General features: G+C 30.8%; 1 protein-coding gene across 4 annotated transcripts in view; it reads left to right on the top strand.

Annotated features, from left to right (window-relative positions):
* Nucleotides 1-8,058, top strand: part of LOC105232425 (probable phospholipid-transporting ATPase IIB) — a 38,695-nt gene extending 30,637 nt beyond the window's left edge. For 3 of the 4 annotated variants that reach the window (XM_011214097.4, XM_019992444.3, XM_011214098.4), the window contains 9 exons: nt 1,932-2,440; nt 2,508-2,650; nt 2,731-2,916; nt 3,142-3,781; nt 3,859-4,035; nt 4,355-4,729; nt 4,800-5,784; nt 6,662-6,735; nt 6,809-8,058. In XM_011214097.4, coding sequence (XP_011212399.2) covers nt 1,932-2,440; nt 2,508-2,650; nt 2,731-2,916; nt 3,142-3,781; nt 3,859-4,035; nt 4,355-4,729; nt 4,800-5,784; nt 6,662-6,735; nt 6,809-6,942 — 3,223 coding nt within the window. In that variant the 3' untranslated portion in view covers nt 6,943-8,058. Of the gene's footprint in view, nt 1-1,138; nt 1,274-1,931; nt 2,441-2,507; nt 2,651-2,730; nt 2,917-3,141; nt 3,782-3,858; nt 4,036-4,354; nt 4,730-4,799; nt 5,785-6,661; nt 6,736-6,808 lie in introns of those variants that run through there. The other variant, XM_011214099.4, reaches the window with a different exon arrangement.
* Nucleotides 8,059-17,570: the final 9,512 nt, after the last annotated feature.

Here is a 17,570-nt window from a genome sequence, read left to right as displayed (position 1 = left end):
ATAATTGCTTTTCGCTCCAGCTCGCCATTGTGGCAATTATTCGCAATGAATTGTTATATCTCGTTCTGTTATTCGCTTCCCACTCTCATATTTATTATTGCTAATGTTCAGCTGGTTTTTATTACTGCACATTCAGTGGGTAATAAAATATATTCGTTGAGGGTGTTTAAAATGTTCATTTGTAAATATGCACAAATACATATATGAATGTGTATAAATGCAATAAAAGTGCAACGCAAAATTTGCATATATTGAAAATTTATGCCGATCTACTTGTTTTGCCTTTGAATGGCTACACAATCTGTACCACAGTTCAACGCCACAATATATGTAGTATATTTTCCATCTAAATTGCGTTTATTGTTGCTATATTATTACTATCAAAGCCTTTGTGCAACTATATCGGTATAATTCTGTAAATTTTTTCTGTTTGCAAGCAGTTTGGAGCGATAATTCTAATTTGCATTGCGGCACAAGTTCATTTACTAGTTAAACGAGTATTATGAGTGTAATTGAATTATTTGTAACTCCAATTTAATAGAAATGTATTGTTTTTGTTTTTTTTGTTTCTGTTTTAAATTTTATCTTTTAAAAACACCTCCTGTTTCATAATACATTTTTTTAGATGAACCCATATATTTACATATTTTTGTTTGTTTTATTAATTACTACTTTTCATAAGCGCTACGTGCACTTCCATTACCTTTAAACTCGCGCAGTTTGTTTTGCTTTTGAAGGTTTTTAATGTAGCCATGAGTACCCACTCAAACTCTGCTATGCTCTGCAAGTTCTCTCACCTTTCAATATTCATTGCTCAGAATTTTTCTTTACGTTGTTTTGTTATTGTTTGTATATATTTTTTTTTCTTGTTCGCATTCAAGTTATGAATAATAATTAGCTTTTGGTAATAATTATTCCACTTGTATGTGATTTTTGTTGCTTTTTCGCCATACAAAGGCATGCCTGGTTAATTAAACGATTGCCCATAAGCCCAAATGTGTCGCTCAGAAAATCAATACGTTTGTTTGTTGGCTTTAGTATAACTTTAAAGTTATGCATTATTATTTGTATTATTATTTTTCATATTTTACGAATTGTGCTGACCGCAGTTTTGCTTCTAGCCAAACAGTCAGTAAGTTATTGGTGTGGCTTGAACGATGACGAATTTGTGAAAGTAAAGTGCAAAAATGTCGGAAGTTGTCGAAAATAAAGAAACGGGCAAGGAATTGGTGAAGTTGAAGCTGAGCGCAAAGTTTTTCCTTGTACTATATTTGTAGGTTTGAGAAAAATATCGGTTGAATTGTGAATTTTCAAAGACTTTGATTAGTGTGTCCAGTGAATTTGGGAATACTTATTTGGAAACTTTGTCCAAAAATGGTCGGCTGTAGAAAGTTGGACACATGCACATAAAGTTTTTGCAATATCTTAAAAAAAAGTAAAAACTTACTGAATTGAGACAATGAATACTGATTTTTAATTTTCGATCAAAAGTTGCACATAAGTGCTTGAAATACTTGCAGATCCTTCAGAAACAATTAAAAAACTTTTACAAATTGTTGATTTGAGGCAATGTGTGCTACTTCTATCGCATTTTGAAAATATAAATATAAAGTGTTATAGTGTTTATGCTGTCAAAGCTAAATACACAATATACATTTTCCGGGTCATCAAACCCTAGTGTTGTGAAACGTGCTATAAATGTCAAAATTATTTGACGAATTGCATATTGCCAAAAATATCATAAAAAAAGATAATGATGAAACCAAGATAATATATTATAAACCAAACTTTTTTTCTACAAATATTATAAAAAAGCTTCCAGCAGCTAAAATAATATCTTAAAAACAAAACTGTGTTTTTTCAACAACAAAATTTTGTACCATCTATTTATTTCACCTCAAAACGTTTTAACTAAATCTCCATCTTTACAGTTGTTGGCGCAAATGGTTTTCACCACGCGAACTGCGCGCTCGCACCGTCCACTTAGGACGTGCGACTACTGAGAAATTCCCACCGAACGAGATACGTAATCAAAAATACAATGTGATCACGTTCCTGCCGCTCGTGCTATTCGAGCAATTCCGCTTCTTTTTAAATCTCTATTTCCTACTCATGGCATTGTCACAATTCATACCCGACATACGTATCGGCTATCCGTACACCTATTGGGGACCGCTTAGTTTCGTGCTGATGGTGACAATTGGACGTGAGGCAGTCGATGATTTGCGGCGACATCAACGTGATCACGAGGTGAATTCACAGAAATACAAGAGGCTAACTGTAAATGAGACACCAGGTTATGAAATGGTGCCCTCATCGAAACTGAAAGTGGGTGATATGATCATTGTGGAGAAGAACGAACGCGTGCCAGCCGATTTAGTGCTGTTGCGCACCAGCGACAAGAGCGGCTCCGTTTTCGTGCGAACCGATCAATTGGATGGTGAGTGAAGAGTGCACTAGTGTTATTATTTAAAATTAAATATGTTTTCTTTGTACTTTGTTTACAGGTGAAACCGATTGGAAACTGCGCTTAGCCGTGCCGCTTACGCAGAAGCTGAACAAGGACTCAGATTTATTTAATATTGACGCCAGTGTTTACATTGAAAAGCCACAAAATGATATACACTCCTTCATAGGCACATTTTCGATGGTACGTTGCAGTTCTTTGTGTATCCATAACATTTTTAATTAAGTTTTGCTTAATAATTTATTTTTCCTGTTTTTCCTTAGCACGATGGCGGCGATGAAACTGGTCTAAATGTGGAGAATACTTTGTGGGCGAATACAGTGGTCGCTGCCGGCACCGCCACCGGCATTGTCATCTATACAGGCTGTGAAACGCGTAGCGTAATGAATAACTCACAGCCTCGTTCGAAGGTGGGGCTGCTCGATGTGGAGATTAATGGTCTAACAAAGGTAGGTACAACAAATGTGGTTTGACATAGATCATTGTTAAAGGCAACGGTACAATCTCCAAACAAATTACTTAGATCGAACCACCATAGCATATAGGTGCCATAAAACTGTTCAAGTTCTTGTGAGCAAAATTTGTTTCTTTGCGATACTCGTCGAAACCGAAGTCATCGTTTTTTCTCGTTAATACTCTAAATTATATAATATAATTAATCTTCATTCCGCCAGGTGCTCTTCTGCGCCGTGCTCGGCTTGTCGCTCGTCATGATGATGCTTAAAGGCTTCAGCGGCCCCTGGTATCGTTACATGTTTCGCTTTGTACTACTCTTCTCCTACATCATACCCATCAGCTTGCGCGTCAATTTGGATATGGGCAAAGCTTTCTATTCATGGCAAATGCAAAACGATCCCGAAATACAAGGTACCGTAGTACGTTCGACGACCATACCCGAAGAGCTCGGTCGCATATCGTACGTGCTGACGGACAAAACCGGCACGCTGACACAAAACGAAATGGTTTTCAAGAAGATACACTTGGGCATAGTTTCACATGACAATGACACATTTCATCACATCGGTCAAATTATACAAAATTTAGCGCCCACAATACTGTCACAAAGTGCACCGGGCGTCGGTGGTGGTGGTGGCAGCGGTGGTGCTGGTAATAGCGTTGTCGTTGAACAACAACAAGCACCGTTAATAATCACAAACAAACCGATGTATTCCGGCAATCGCATGCGTCATCCGGAGGGTTGGCGTGAATGGGAGGCGGTTAAGGCGTTGGCGTTATGTCACAATGTTACACCGATCACTGATGAGGACGATAACAAATCTGTATCGACGTCGTCGACCTACACATCGTCCGCAGGTGCGTGTATTTACATGAATATACATTAATTTAAATATTAATCACGTGTCCATCTTTTGGTTTATTGCATGTTGCAGGCGGCTCCACTTCACCTACAAAATCTGTGATAAATGTTGAATCCAGCGCCACGGAGCACCAGTATCAGGCTTCGTCACCCGATGAGATCGCGCTGGTTAAGTGGACGGCCGAAGTTGGCCTAACTTTAATTGCACGTGACATTAATTCGATGACTTTACAAATGAAAACGAGAAAATGTGAGTATAAAGACAAAATCTGTGGATCTATTTTTGTTGTCTGGGTTACCCAATACCATAAGTCTTGAGAGCACTTATAAACGCCTAGATAACTCATGGCCTAAATCAAGCACCCCCCTATGAGAGGATCGTTCTAGTTCGATCCCACGACAGTCGGGTCTTGCAGTCTTTGGCAGGGTAAAAATTCGGGTCCGTTCCGGTTACGTAAAAACGAGGGTCGTGGGAACTTCTACATCTGGAAACTTCATCCCTCATCAGAGGAAATTTCCATCCCCACTTGCTTCTAATATTAATTTTCACCTCTCCTCCTTTCTTACAGCCAAAGGCGAATCTGCAGACGGCATGCTGCAATTCCAAATTCTCCAGCTGTTCCCCTTTACCAGCGAGAGTAAACGTATGGGCATTATAGTGCGCGATTCAGGATCCGGCGAAATTACTTTCTACCTTAAAGGCGCCGACGTAGTCATGACCTCCATCGTGCAGTACAACGATTGGCTAAGCGAAGAATCAGGCAATATGGCGCGCGAAGGTCTGCGCACCTTGGTGGTCGCCAAGAAAGTGCTCTCCGAAGAGCAATATAATGATTTTGAGACACGCATAAGCGCGGCACGACTCAGCGTAACCGATCGTGTGGCAAAAGTCGCCGCAGTGATTGAGTCGTTGGAGCGTGAAATGGAGCTGCTTTGCTTGACGGGTGAGTTAAACACGGCCAGGAATGAAAAACCCATAATTTTATATACGATTTTTCTTTTATGTTTTTGCAGGCGTTGAGGACCGTCTGCAGGATGGCGTGCGTCCCACACTCGAATTGCTGCGCAACGCCGGTGTACGTGTGTGGATGTTGACGGGTGACAAGCTCGAGACCGCCTGTTGTATTGCCAAGTCATCACAGCTGATCGGCCGCAATCAGGGTCTGCATGTATTGCGCTCCGTGTCGACGCGTACCGAAGCGCACGCCGAGTTGAATAACTTCCGCCGCAAACAAGGACACGCATTGGTTATATCTGGTGAATCGCTCGAGGTCTGCTTACAATATTATCGGCCGGAGTTCCTCGAACTTGCCACCGCCAGTCCGGCGGTTGTGTGCTGCCGCTGCAGTCCAACGCAAAAGGCGCAAGTCGTGCAACTCATACAACATCACACCGGCAAACGCACCTGCGCCGTCGGCGATGGTGGCAACGATGTCAGCATGATACAACAAGCCGATGCCGGTGTGGGTATCGAGGGTCGCGAGGGTAGACAAGCTTCACTCGCAGGCGACTTTAGCGTACCACAATTCTCACATATTGCCAAATTGCTGCTGGTGCATGGTCGTCGCTCGTACAAACGCTCGGCGGCGCTTTCACAGTTCGTCATACATCGTGGTTTAATTATAACTACACTGCAAGCAGTCTTCTCCGCCGTCTTCTATCTGAGTTCGGTGGCTTTGTATCAAGGTTTCCTCATGGTCGGCTATTCAACGTTGTACACAATGTTTCCCGTTTTCTCTTTGGTGCTGGATCAAGATATTACGTCGACCACAGCCGTCACCTATCCCGAGTTGTACAAGGATCTATCCAAGGGTCGTAGTTTAAGCTACAAAACGTTCTTCATTTGGGTGCTAATCAGTATATACCAGGGCGGTGTGATTATGTATGGCGCACTCATATTATTCGAGGACGAATTCATACATATTGTGGCGATTAGCTTCTCGGCGCTCATTGTCACCGAGCTGATCATGGTGGCGTTGACAGTGCGCACGTGGCATCGGTGAGTGAGAAAATATTTTTATATTAAATTAAGTGAATACTAGGCATGATACTAAACTGGCGTCGTTGGATATCTGAATTTTACTAATTTTTCTATTTCCTTTTTTGTTTTTTCTATATTCACTTTCTCAAGACAATACGCTCAGTCTGTATATAAGTAGGCGAACCCGTCTCTTAGTTTTTGAGATATCGTTCTGAAACTTTACACACATTCTTTTGTCCCCAAGTAGCTGTTGATTTATCGGATTCGCCAATATCGCACCACTATAGCCTTTAGCTGTCATACAAACTGAACGTTCAAAATCAAGTTTTTGTATTGAAAACTTTTTTATTTGACAAGATATCTTTATGAAATTTGACATTGAATATTTTCTAAGGCAAAGCTATAATCCCCGAAAATATTTTTTAGATCGGATTACTATAGCCTACAGCTGCCATATAAACTGATCGTTCAAAATTAAGTTTTTGTATGGAAAACTTTTATTTGAGATGATATCTTCCCGAAATTTGACATATATTATTTTCTAAAGCAAAGCTGAAATCTCCGAAAATATTTTTTGGATCGGACCATTATAGCATATAGCTGCCATACAAACTCATCGATTAAAATCAAGTCCTTGTATTGAAAACTTTTTTATTTGACAAGCTAGCTTCCCCAAATTTGACATATATTATTTTCTAAGGCAAAGCTGAAATCTCCGAAAATCTTTTTTGGATCGGACCACTATAGCATACAGCTGCCATACAAACAGATCGTTCAAAATCGAGTTTTTGTATGGAAAACTTTTTTATTTGACAAATTATTTTACGAAATTTATTAAAATTGTATTTATTTAAGAATATCTCAAAATTAAATAATTGTTCTCTTCCTTTTACAGCCTTATGGTATTAGCTGAACTCTTCAGTTTGGCCCTCTACTTGATATCGTTGGCTGTGTTGCACGAGTATTTCGGTGAGTTATTGATATTTTAACAATTGTTAACTAAAGTAATAATTATATTATTCTCTCTTTCTTCCTCACACAGATTGGGAGTTCATCTGGTCGTATGACTTCCTCTGGAAGGTCTCCATAATTACCCTAGTGTCCTGCTTCCCTTTGTACATTATAAAATTCTTGCGCAAAAAATGCTCACCGCCGTCATATTTAAAGTTATCGTAAATTGTTGGCCAAAAGCGCGTTATTTATTATTATTATTATATTTACACACACACACACACACAAAGTGTCCGTATGTATATGTTTCTCATTTATTGCCCACGTTTTTTGTTATTTCCGAATAAGTAATTTACGCTTTAAGTTGACACACGCGATTAAGTACATTTCGTTTGCCTTTTAGATTTTAAAAAATATTTTATATTCTAGTATATGTATATGTATATGAATAATAAGCATTTGAAGAGTCAAATAATAATTTAAATATTTAAGCAAATAAGCAAATGTCGGTTAGAAAAATAAAAATAAATAATAAAAATAAAAAAAATGGTATTTTGTTTAACAAGTCATCGCACTTAACTGTTATTTTGCTGCTTTATTGATATTTTCTTTTTCATTTTTATGTGTAACTGTTGGCTAAGCTTTTAGCAGCTGCTTTTGCGCCACAACAATCTGTTGCTGTTTCACAAGTTTAGTTTTAGTAATATTGACTTTTTTCGTTTAAAAATATTTTATGCTAATTTTGAAATATTTTTATTATTATATATTTTACACAAATTAAACAAACGTATTATTGTTGCATTGATTTTGCGAATATTTTTACGAAAAAAATTTAAAAATGTTTGTATTAATTAAAAAAATAATAAAAAAAAATTTATTTACAAAATTAAAAAAATAATAAAAAAAATTAATTTACAAAATTAAAAAAAGTTAAAAAAATGTGTAATAAAAACTTTCTGTTTCGCGCTTTGAAAAATGTTTCGAAAAAGTCAGCGAAGGCTAGTTAGCGTGAACCTTCTCACCCTTTATCGCTCTCGCCTCATGTTTTGAGAGAAGTCTATAATAAAAAAACTAAATCTATTGAAGAATTTGTAATAAAATCAGACTGTGTTGTTAGTTGGTAACGTATGTATGTATGTAACGTCGTAGGTGATTTTTAAAAAACATAAAATTAATTCATAATACAAAAATATTTAATTGCTAAACTGTGTAGATAACGACGGGCAAGCAAATATGTGTCAACAATTTTCAAAAACAATGGTTAAAATTATAATAAAATATTGTTAATTATATGAATTAATTAGGCTAATGGCAACAGTGAAGTGAAAAAAAAAAGCAAAATACAGTTACAGCGCAAAGAAATAAGAATAGAAGAGTAGTTGGAGACAGTTATGCTAAAAATAAAATGAAAAATTAAAATAAATTTTATGGAATATATTTGTTAAAAAAAGGCAGGCAAGGATTTTTTTTTATTTTTAACAAAAAAAAAAAATAACGATATTAACAAAAAATTTCATAAAATCGCTAATTGGAATTTTTTTTATACTTTCTGAAAATTAAAAAAATAAATCAATATCTAAAGCTCATGTATATAGTATAGTTTAAATCGTTGTAATTTTTTAAAAATTGTTTGCACTAATTATGATCTAAAAAATATTAATTTTAATATTTTTGAAAGCAAAATAAAAAAATCTATTATTTTAATAATATTTTTTTTCTATTAAAAACGAACAAACAAATATGGAATATGGAAACAAATAATTTATATACAAGGTGAGCAACAGTAAAAAAAAACATTTCTAATTTTGTTGTTTCTTAATTTTTTATTTATTTAATTATTTATTCAGTTCATTGTATTTTTTATTTTTAATTTTATTTATTTCACTATATATTTTTTTATAAAATTTTTTAATTTAATTTTTTCATTATCATTTTATTTTTATTTTTTCCAAATTTATTTTTAAAATTTTAATTATTTAATTTGTTTTGTATTTCTTTTTATTATTTCTTTGATAGTATTTTTTTCATAATTTTTATATATTTTTTATTGACATTTTTTTTTTAATTTTTTAAGCGGATCATGGGGGATTGAAATTTATTAATATGAAATTTTTATAAATTGCTTTTTATTATTTTTTTATGACCTTAGATTTTATTTCTTTAAGTTCTTTTAATTTAATTTATTTTTTGTTTCTTAATTTTTACTGGTTTTTTAATCATTTAATTAATTATTAATATTTCCTTATTTGATTTTTTTCAAATTATTATATATATTTTTTAGCTTCTAGTTTTATTTTTAATTTAAGCTAAAATTTTTTTATTTTACTTTTATTTATTTGTTTCTGTTTTAATTTTTTTTAATTATCTTCATTTCTTTTTTTAATTTCTTTAATTTGTTTTTGTAATATTATTTATTTTTTATTTAATGTTATTATAATTTTTTTTGAAAAATTCGGTTTATAAATTGCTTTTAATTATTTTTTGTGTTCTTAGATATAATATTTTTTTAATTTCTTTTATTTTATTTATTTTTGTTATTTTTTTTTTTATTTTTTTTTTAAGAAATTTGTACAATAATAAATTATTTAACAAATAAATATTTAGCAGCGCTAGCAACAAGGGCCTTCGGCTGATTATTTTTTGTTAAATTTTATTATAAATGTGTATTTTTTTATTTCCTTTGAATTTTGTTTTTAATTTTTATATATACAATTTTTTTTTTATTTTATTTATTCTTATATTTTATTTTATATACCTATATATTTTTTTTTTATTTCTTTGAGTTTAAATTAAAGTTTTTAAATTTTGTTGTTTTTTTATTTTTATTATTTTTATTTTCTTTTAATTTTTTTAATTAAAAAATAATTTAATTTTTTTTAATGGTTTAAATTTTTTTATTTTATTTTTTATTTTTATTTTTTTTATTTTTTTTATTTTTTTTATATTTTTTTTTATTTATTTTATTTTATTTTATTTTATTTATTTTTTTATTTTATTTTATTTTTTATTTTTTTTTTAATTTTTTTTTTAATTTTTTTTTATATTTTTTTCCCCCTATTTTATTTTATCGCAACTTCGACAACAAAAGTAATTAATTTTTTTTTATCCCATAAGGAACTTCTATATAAATTTTGCAACAAATTTGAGGTGTGACCTAATCGGAAGTATACCCAAATAGCCTTTAGTTCCAACCTTAAAAATCTCCAACTGCATATTCTCACTTTTCTCTACTCAAACATTTAAAAGTTACAAAAATCTGCAAACATTTCTGTTATATTTTTAAACATCGCTATTATTTATAACTTTACTAACAACTTTTTAAAGTATTCAAAAATTATTTAAAAATATTAATAAATAATTTAAAAAATACCAAAAAATGAAAAAAAGTTCTACTTTTTCATTATAATTTCCATCCTCTCTCCGCTCTTATTTGCAAATATCAAATATTATATTTTCTCCCCAGTAAAAGTTGACCTGCCTTTTGCTAGCTTTTGCAGTTTTCGCGACAAATCCACTGCGCTAATAACTACAACAACAATAAACCAAGCTAATGTTAAGTTTATGCAAAACTAAAGAAATTTACAACTAAATGCGTTGCTGAAAATAATAAATAAAACTAAAAATCTTATTATATAGGACTAAAGGCATATAATTACATACTTACTATGTACATATACACAACTAGTTATGTAATCATATGCAATATTTTAATTATTGATGAAAGCAAAAAATTAAAACACAAAAATATTCAGATCTGATGACAAGTTATTAAAGTGCGAAAATATTTAGAAACTGACATAAATAATAAATGTGAACAAAAAGAATCATTAGATTTTGTAATATAGTTAAATAAACTAAACTATTATTAGTTGCTAAAAGAAATTAATAATAAACAATTAATGATAAAATGAGTCAGTGATTATTTTCATTAATAAACTAAAATAAATAAAGAAAAATTTTACCTAAAATGCCAAAAAAAAAGTTTTGTTTTGTTTTTTAATATTTAAAAATTCAAAAACGAGAGAAAAGTTGAGAAAATTGCTTCAAATTTTGTAGAGAAATTCAGAAACAAGAAAATCATTAATGTCGAAGCTGCAAGGCAGTTGCTTGAAAATTGTCGTGTTGCAATCAGAGAGATCGTAGATAATCTCTTACACATATTGGTTAATGGTTTGTGTATGAATGTCAATACCAAGTAAAAGTCGCAAAAGAGGTAATTGACTTAGTAGCTGAGGATTCTAAATTCACGAAAAACATTAATAGTGTCGACGAGACGTGGGTTTATGAATATGACGTTGAAACTCTCCAACAATCTAGCGAAATAATGCTCCACAAAATTAGCCAAAACCGAAAAACCTCGTCAAAGTCGCCAAAAAATCAAGCTGAGCTCTTCGTTTCCATGTATGGCGGTGGCGTGCTTCGCCAAGAATTCGTTCCACAGTATCAAAAGCCCTATAAGGAGCACTAATTACCCGTTTTTTTTTTGCTTATGGGAAGTAATCCGTCGTATATATTTGAGACCAAAAATCCGTCAAATACAACCGGATTTGGGAGCAGAAAATTCAGGGAGTTTCGTCACATTCTAATATGGTTTAGACTGACTTTTCGGCCAAGCAAGACATGAGAGTCATAGCTAAGCCGCCATTGCGAAGATTTGGCTACCTGTGACTCTTCACTTCGGATACTTCATTGTCATTAAAAGGCACTGAACCAATGCCAGTTTAGGCCAAAGAGCCTATTTTGAAGGCGGTTATAAAGACTTGTATAACATGGATTGAAAATGGATTCTTTTGTCAGTCTGGTAAGTTTTAGGCTCTGGCAGTCTATTATCTACACACATACCTTGAGAGAGGCGTGGTGAGCTTTTTTATAGATGTATCAAACTTTGTTAGTCCAGTCATTTAAGCTTAAATTAGGTAAGAATCTCGGAATTCGATATATCCATTTATACATATGTCTGTAAATACTTGTATATTGAAAAGGGTATACCTACCATATGTAGGCTTTGAGACAACTTTAGGGTGTCAATATACAAGTATTTACAGTCATATAAATGGGTATATCGAATTCCGAGGTGAACTTACTATAATGACTGGACTATGTTGGGAAGATACTGTGGCGCAATACATGCCGAAATATCTATCAACTCCAGGCTCAGACTTCTTGTTAATTGGAGCGGAAGTAGCTGACATTAAGGCAGCAGTAGCTCTAAGCCAATAGCGAGGCGGCGATAATAGCCTTGAGCTCGATAACCGTACGCTCGAGACTAGTAAACTCCGACATCCTCTTACTTCATGCCTCTACTGGTTTGGGTGCCTGGCATTAACGGAATGGGTAATGCTGCAAGGCTGACGAGCTTGCATGTTCATGAACTTCTGTCTCACTAGCAGAATAGGTATGGGTAGGAGCTCTACTGGCTTCTTGCGGTTTAGTACTGGTAGGGGGGGAATCAAGTTAGTTTGGCAGACTTTCGTCACATTCCAGCAACTGAGCAATTGTAAAGTCCTTCAGGCCCAGGGTAAATCGTAAAGGTCTACGGGGTTCGTGGCCCTTAGCAAAGTTCAGCTTTCAACTATTATACTTGTATGCGTTTTATTTGGACACTACCCATTTGAGATTCATGCATTAAGATTGAAAATTTTACCGGATTTCAGTTGCATAAACAGCTTGGCAGCGGATAAGATAGAATCATCTCAACACTTTCTACACGAATGTTTCGCCATTGTCAGATCAAGGCTACTTAAAATTTTTAGGATTTCGCACCTTTAGATATGCAAATGAAATAGCGAAAGTAGGAAATAAATTACCTAAGAAGATTTGTGATACTTTCAATACGCTTTGTCGAGAATTTATTAAGTTTTTGTGCGGCTTCACAAAGGATTGTACTAAGAAGTGTGATCCTCTTGCCATCTTGGCGAATATCCAGCTTACCTAACCTAACTACTGTGTAAGGAACAACGATTTATGAAATAAGAAGTAAGTCTATATTTGGGATCTTTACTTGTTTATAATGGTTGCAGACAAAGGTTTTCTTTTGCGGGTGAGGGAATGGAAAATACCTTCAGCAACGGTATTTGCCAATTGTAGGTCACAAAATGCCATAGTTCGGTAAGCAGCCGCACCTGCAGTGCACTGGTTTTGTAGTCCGTTTGCCAAATCTCTGCTTCGTACAGTAAGACGCTGGTGGTTGTTGACATTAAGAGCTTCCTCTTTTCTTGAGTGGGCCCTCTTATGTTGGTCTGCTAAGATAGGAGGTGATTTTCGTTGCCTTTTCTGCTTCTATTCCTAACTTCTATTTGTCGTGGTCCCTCTCTAGTCTGGTACATCACTTTCCTGTTACTAAGATAGTTCCTCACCATTGAGGTAATCGAAATTCTAAAATTTGTTTCTAATGCATCATTAATGTCCGACCATCTCACGCTGTTCAAGGCATTCCGAATGTCTAAAGTCGCGATTTCTAACCTTTTAAAGAAGTTTTGGATGGCTTCTAGAGTTGACTTGGTCTAAAACCGTGTTCTCTGGGGGAGAGTCCGCAAGCTTCATAGAGCTTTCCTGCTGTGTCGATCATGCATAGTGAGCAGACAAGTTGGGATTCCCTTTTCCCATGCTGATTACGACAAGATGTTGTGTCTTTCATATTTCAGGAAATATTCCAGTTTCGAGGCAGGCGTTGTACATATTTAAGATTGCTGTGAATCATCCTGCAGCTATTGTTTTAAGTATTTTCGCTGGGATCTCATCCGGGCCGGGCAATATGTTAGTTTTGAGCTTGCTAACGTCGAATTGTAGTTTCTCAAGAGTGAAGTAGAGGATTTATTTAGTATTATAGCCAGCTTAGATGCACGGGAAAGAGTGCATTTACGATGCCTTAGTTCGAACTAAGGTTGAGGTGAGTCATATTCTTACTAATTAAGAACATTTGTGAGCAATGCGCCTTGAGACTGAATAATCTGTACATGGATTGCTCACTATTACGAGAAAACCTATAAAAAATATTAGCCAAAATTCTAGTTTTCTCAAATTGAGTATGGGAATTGATGACAAAATACGAAAAGACTTTTTCGACTACCCAATAAAAACACGAATTGTCATTTATATGTATTTTTTGTTTAATATATTTTATTTCCACTTTTTATCTCAATTTTATTTTAATGCTAAACTAGTCGTGTTGTTTGTTGTTGTTTTCTTGTTCTTGTTTTGGTTTGGTTTTCGTTTCTGATAAACTGAGTTTAGGTAGTTGTTCATCCGCACTCATCTCATCTCCGTACTTTTCATATACTGCTATGTTATGTAACTTATGCGCGAATGCCGCATATTGTATTTATGTAATCAATTGTAAATAATTAATTTATCAATCTGCTTAATATATATTTGCAAATACTAGTTATGTCTTTTTAACGCGCTAATACTTCTGGTTTATCGTGTATACATACTAACTCATACTATGTCGTACTCTGAGTACTATGCGGTACTATGTAGTACGAGTACCATAAGTTATACTCTGCAGTATTATGTTTCACCCATGTGACTTGCTAGTTTTGCGCGTGTCTGTGTAATAACAGTTGAAATTTTCAAATAGTCTTAGAACAGTGTGTCAACAACAGTACAATTGGGGTTAAAAATGTCAAAAGTAAGGTGCTAAATTGGTTTACTGTTTATTTGGTAATTTTAAGTAATTTAAATTTTATTTTATTTTTTTTATTTTAAGATTTTATAGTTTGGTTGTGTTTTATTTGCTTGGAATTTTGTGTTTGTAAATAAGTTTTGAGTTTCTTTTGCTGTGTTCGTTTGATATTTGTGTCGTTTTCAGGAATTGTTTTGGTCTAGTTAATACTTGTAAGCAATTATAAATGACATACATACTTATTTTTAAATTTATTTAATAATATTTACTGTTTATCTGAAACTAATGCGTTCTAAGTTTTCTTACAAATTACATGAGTTTTGCTTTTTAATTATTTTCTGTTGTTTTGGTGCTTGTTTTTTTGTTTTTACTTGCTATTTAATTGTTTTCGTTTTTATTTCTTTGCAAAACACTAAATTTATTTTTTTAATATCAATTTTTAATTATATTTTTCATGTATATTTTGCTTTTTATTAATTTCAAATTATATATTCAGTATTTCATGATTTATAATTTATTATATGTATGTATATAATCTTACAGTATGCTGTATACTATTTTTTAATTATATTCTTCCCTTTTATTGTTGTTTTATTCTAAGTAAATATCAATTATAGGTTTTAAAGAACTAAAACGATTTTACAATTTTATTTATTTATTTTTAATTATGGTTGTACTGCTACTATTTCAGTTTTTTGTATGAGAAATTATTATTTCTTATTTTTATTATTTATATTTTGAATTTTCTGAATTTTTAAATATTTGTTTAAAATATTTTTCTATAATTATTTCTTAATTTTTTTGTTATATATTTTAATACAGGATGGTGTACATAATACTGTATTAGTAATGCTTCTATTAAAATTGTAAAATGATATTAAAAATTATAAGAAAAATAAAATTAAAATAAAAAACATAAATAAAAAAATTAAAAAAAAATATTTTCGTGAAAGAAGCAAACAAAATTTTGCGAAGAACAACAACAACAACATTGTAAAAATTATAGAAATATTTTATTCAACAAAAATTTTTTTTATGAAGAAGAAATAAAATATATAAAACAATACAAAAAAAAATAAAAGAAAAGTATACAAATATTTTTTTACGGAAAAATTTAACAAAGAGTAAAAAATATTAACAATAAAAAAATTTAGCAAGAAAAAAAATTTTTTAGGAAATAATATAAAAATATTTTCCTAGTAAAAATAAATAGTTATAATTTATAAAAATTAATATATACGTATGTATGATATTTTCCTAAAGAAAAAAATTGTTTGTGGAGAATAAAAAATAATAATAAAAAAAGTAAAAATAAAATGTAACAAAGTTATAAAAATATTTTCTTAAAGAAACAAAGATTTTTTAACAACAAATTATTATAAATAAAAATATGAAATATAATAAAAAATTGTAAAAATATTATAAAAAATATTTTCTTAAAGAAACAAAAACGTTTTTTTGAAGAATGAAATACAATATGAACAAAAACAACAAATAATAAATTAATTATGAACACATTTTTTGTATAATATTTGCGGTTGGAAAGAAGCTTTTGTTGCAACAATAAAAAATTGAAGAAATATTTTCTAGAACAAAAAAAAAATAAATCATTTTATGAAGAATAAGAATACATATAAAATAATTTTAAAAAATTTACAAAAACTTAAAACCATTTTTTTAATAAAAAAAAAATTAATTGTATATAAACTAAAAAAAAAATAAATATAAAAAATAATAAAATTGTTTTATATTTTCATAAACAAAAAAAAAATTAAAGAAATTAAAAAATAAAAAAAGGAAAAAAAAATTGTAACAAAATTATAAAAATATTTTCTTAAGAAAAAAAAATTAAATTAAACTTTTTGTTAAGAGAAAAAAAATTATTAACAACAATAAAAAAATTAATTAGAAATAATATTATTAAAATATTTTTTTAAACAAAATTTTTTTTCTAGAATTTTTGGAAGGCATTTTTTTAACAATAAAAAAAATAAAAAGATTATAAAAAATATAAATAAAAAAAATTAAAAGGTGTAGGAATATTTTCTTAACAAAAAAAAAAAATGAATAAAAATTAAAATAGTTATAAAAAAATAAAAAAAAAATAAATATTAATGTAAAAAAATTACAAAAAAGTTATAAAACTATTTTCTTAAATAAAAAATTGTAAACAATAAGAAAAAGTTAAGAAAATAATAAAAATATTTCCTTGAAAAAAATTTTTTTGTTAAGAAAAAATAATTATAAAGAAAAAAATGTTCTGATGATATTGAGTTTCAAGAGTTTTTGCAAAAACAATATAATAAAAAATATATATTTAAAAAACCTATAAAAATATTTCTCCAAACAAAAAAATAATTTTTTGTCGAAGTCTTAAAAAAAATAATAAAAAAAGTTATGAAAAACTATAAAAATATTTTCTTTTATATTTAATAGCAATATAATTAAATTATTTAAAAAAAAAAATTGTTAAATTATTTTCTTAAAATATATGGTATATATGTTTTTTTTTTGATTGTATGACATTTTAGTTTTGTAAGGAGGTTTTTGGCAACAACAGAAAAACAAAAAAAGAAAAAAAATAAAAAAATTATAAAAAAATGAAAAAAATTCCGTAAACAAAAATTAAAATTTTTTCTTTAGAATTGCATGATATTTGTGTTTCGGAAGGAGCTTTTTGTTTGCAACCGCGCAATCATGAACCTTGTTATATATTTTTTACCAACTACCTGTTTAAAGCTATACTTGTTCGACACACTGTACTCGCATGATTTATGATTGTATGAATTCCCGACACTCTATTAACAAACTGTTGCATCAATGATTATTTTTAATATATGACATCAGCACTATTTATATATATTTACTATGTGTATGTCCTTTTTCTTTTCTCAGCAGCTTTTATAATTTTTATAAATTTTTTTATTTTTTTTTTAATAATTTTTTATTTTTGATTTACTTATATCTTTTATTTATTCTTTATTTTTTTTGTTTTGTTTAATTTTAATTTTTATTTTTCTTTACTTTATTTAACTTTTGTGGTTAGGTAGTGAATAATTGCATGATTTTGCTGACTCACATCCCATGAGGTAAATCTTTTTCGGTTTTTACGTTTTAGAATTTCTATTTTATTTCGTTTGATTCGTTTATTGTATACAGGCAACAACAACAAGTTGATTATTTAGGCTTAAAGCGAAATATGTTTAAATACAATCCATTATATTTATAT

This window comes from Bactrocera dorsalis, chromosome 1 (genome assembly GCF_023373825.1).
Source record: "Bactrocera dorsalis isolate Fly_Bdor chromosome 1, ASM2337382v1, whole genome shotgun sequence".
NCBI classification, from domain to species: domain Eukaryota; kingdom Metazoa; phylum Arthropoda; class Insecta; order Diptera; family Tephritidae; genus Bactrocera; species Bactrocera dorsalis.
This window is presented reverse-complemented; position numbering and strand designations above follow the sequence as displayed.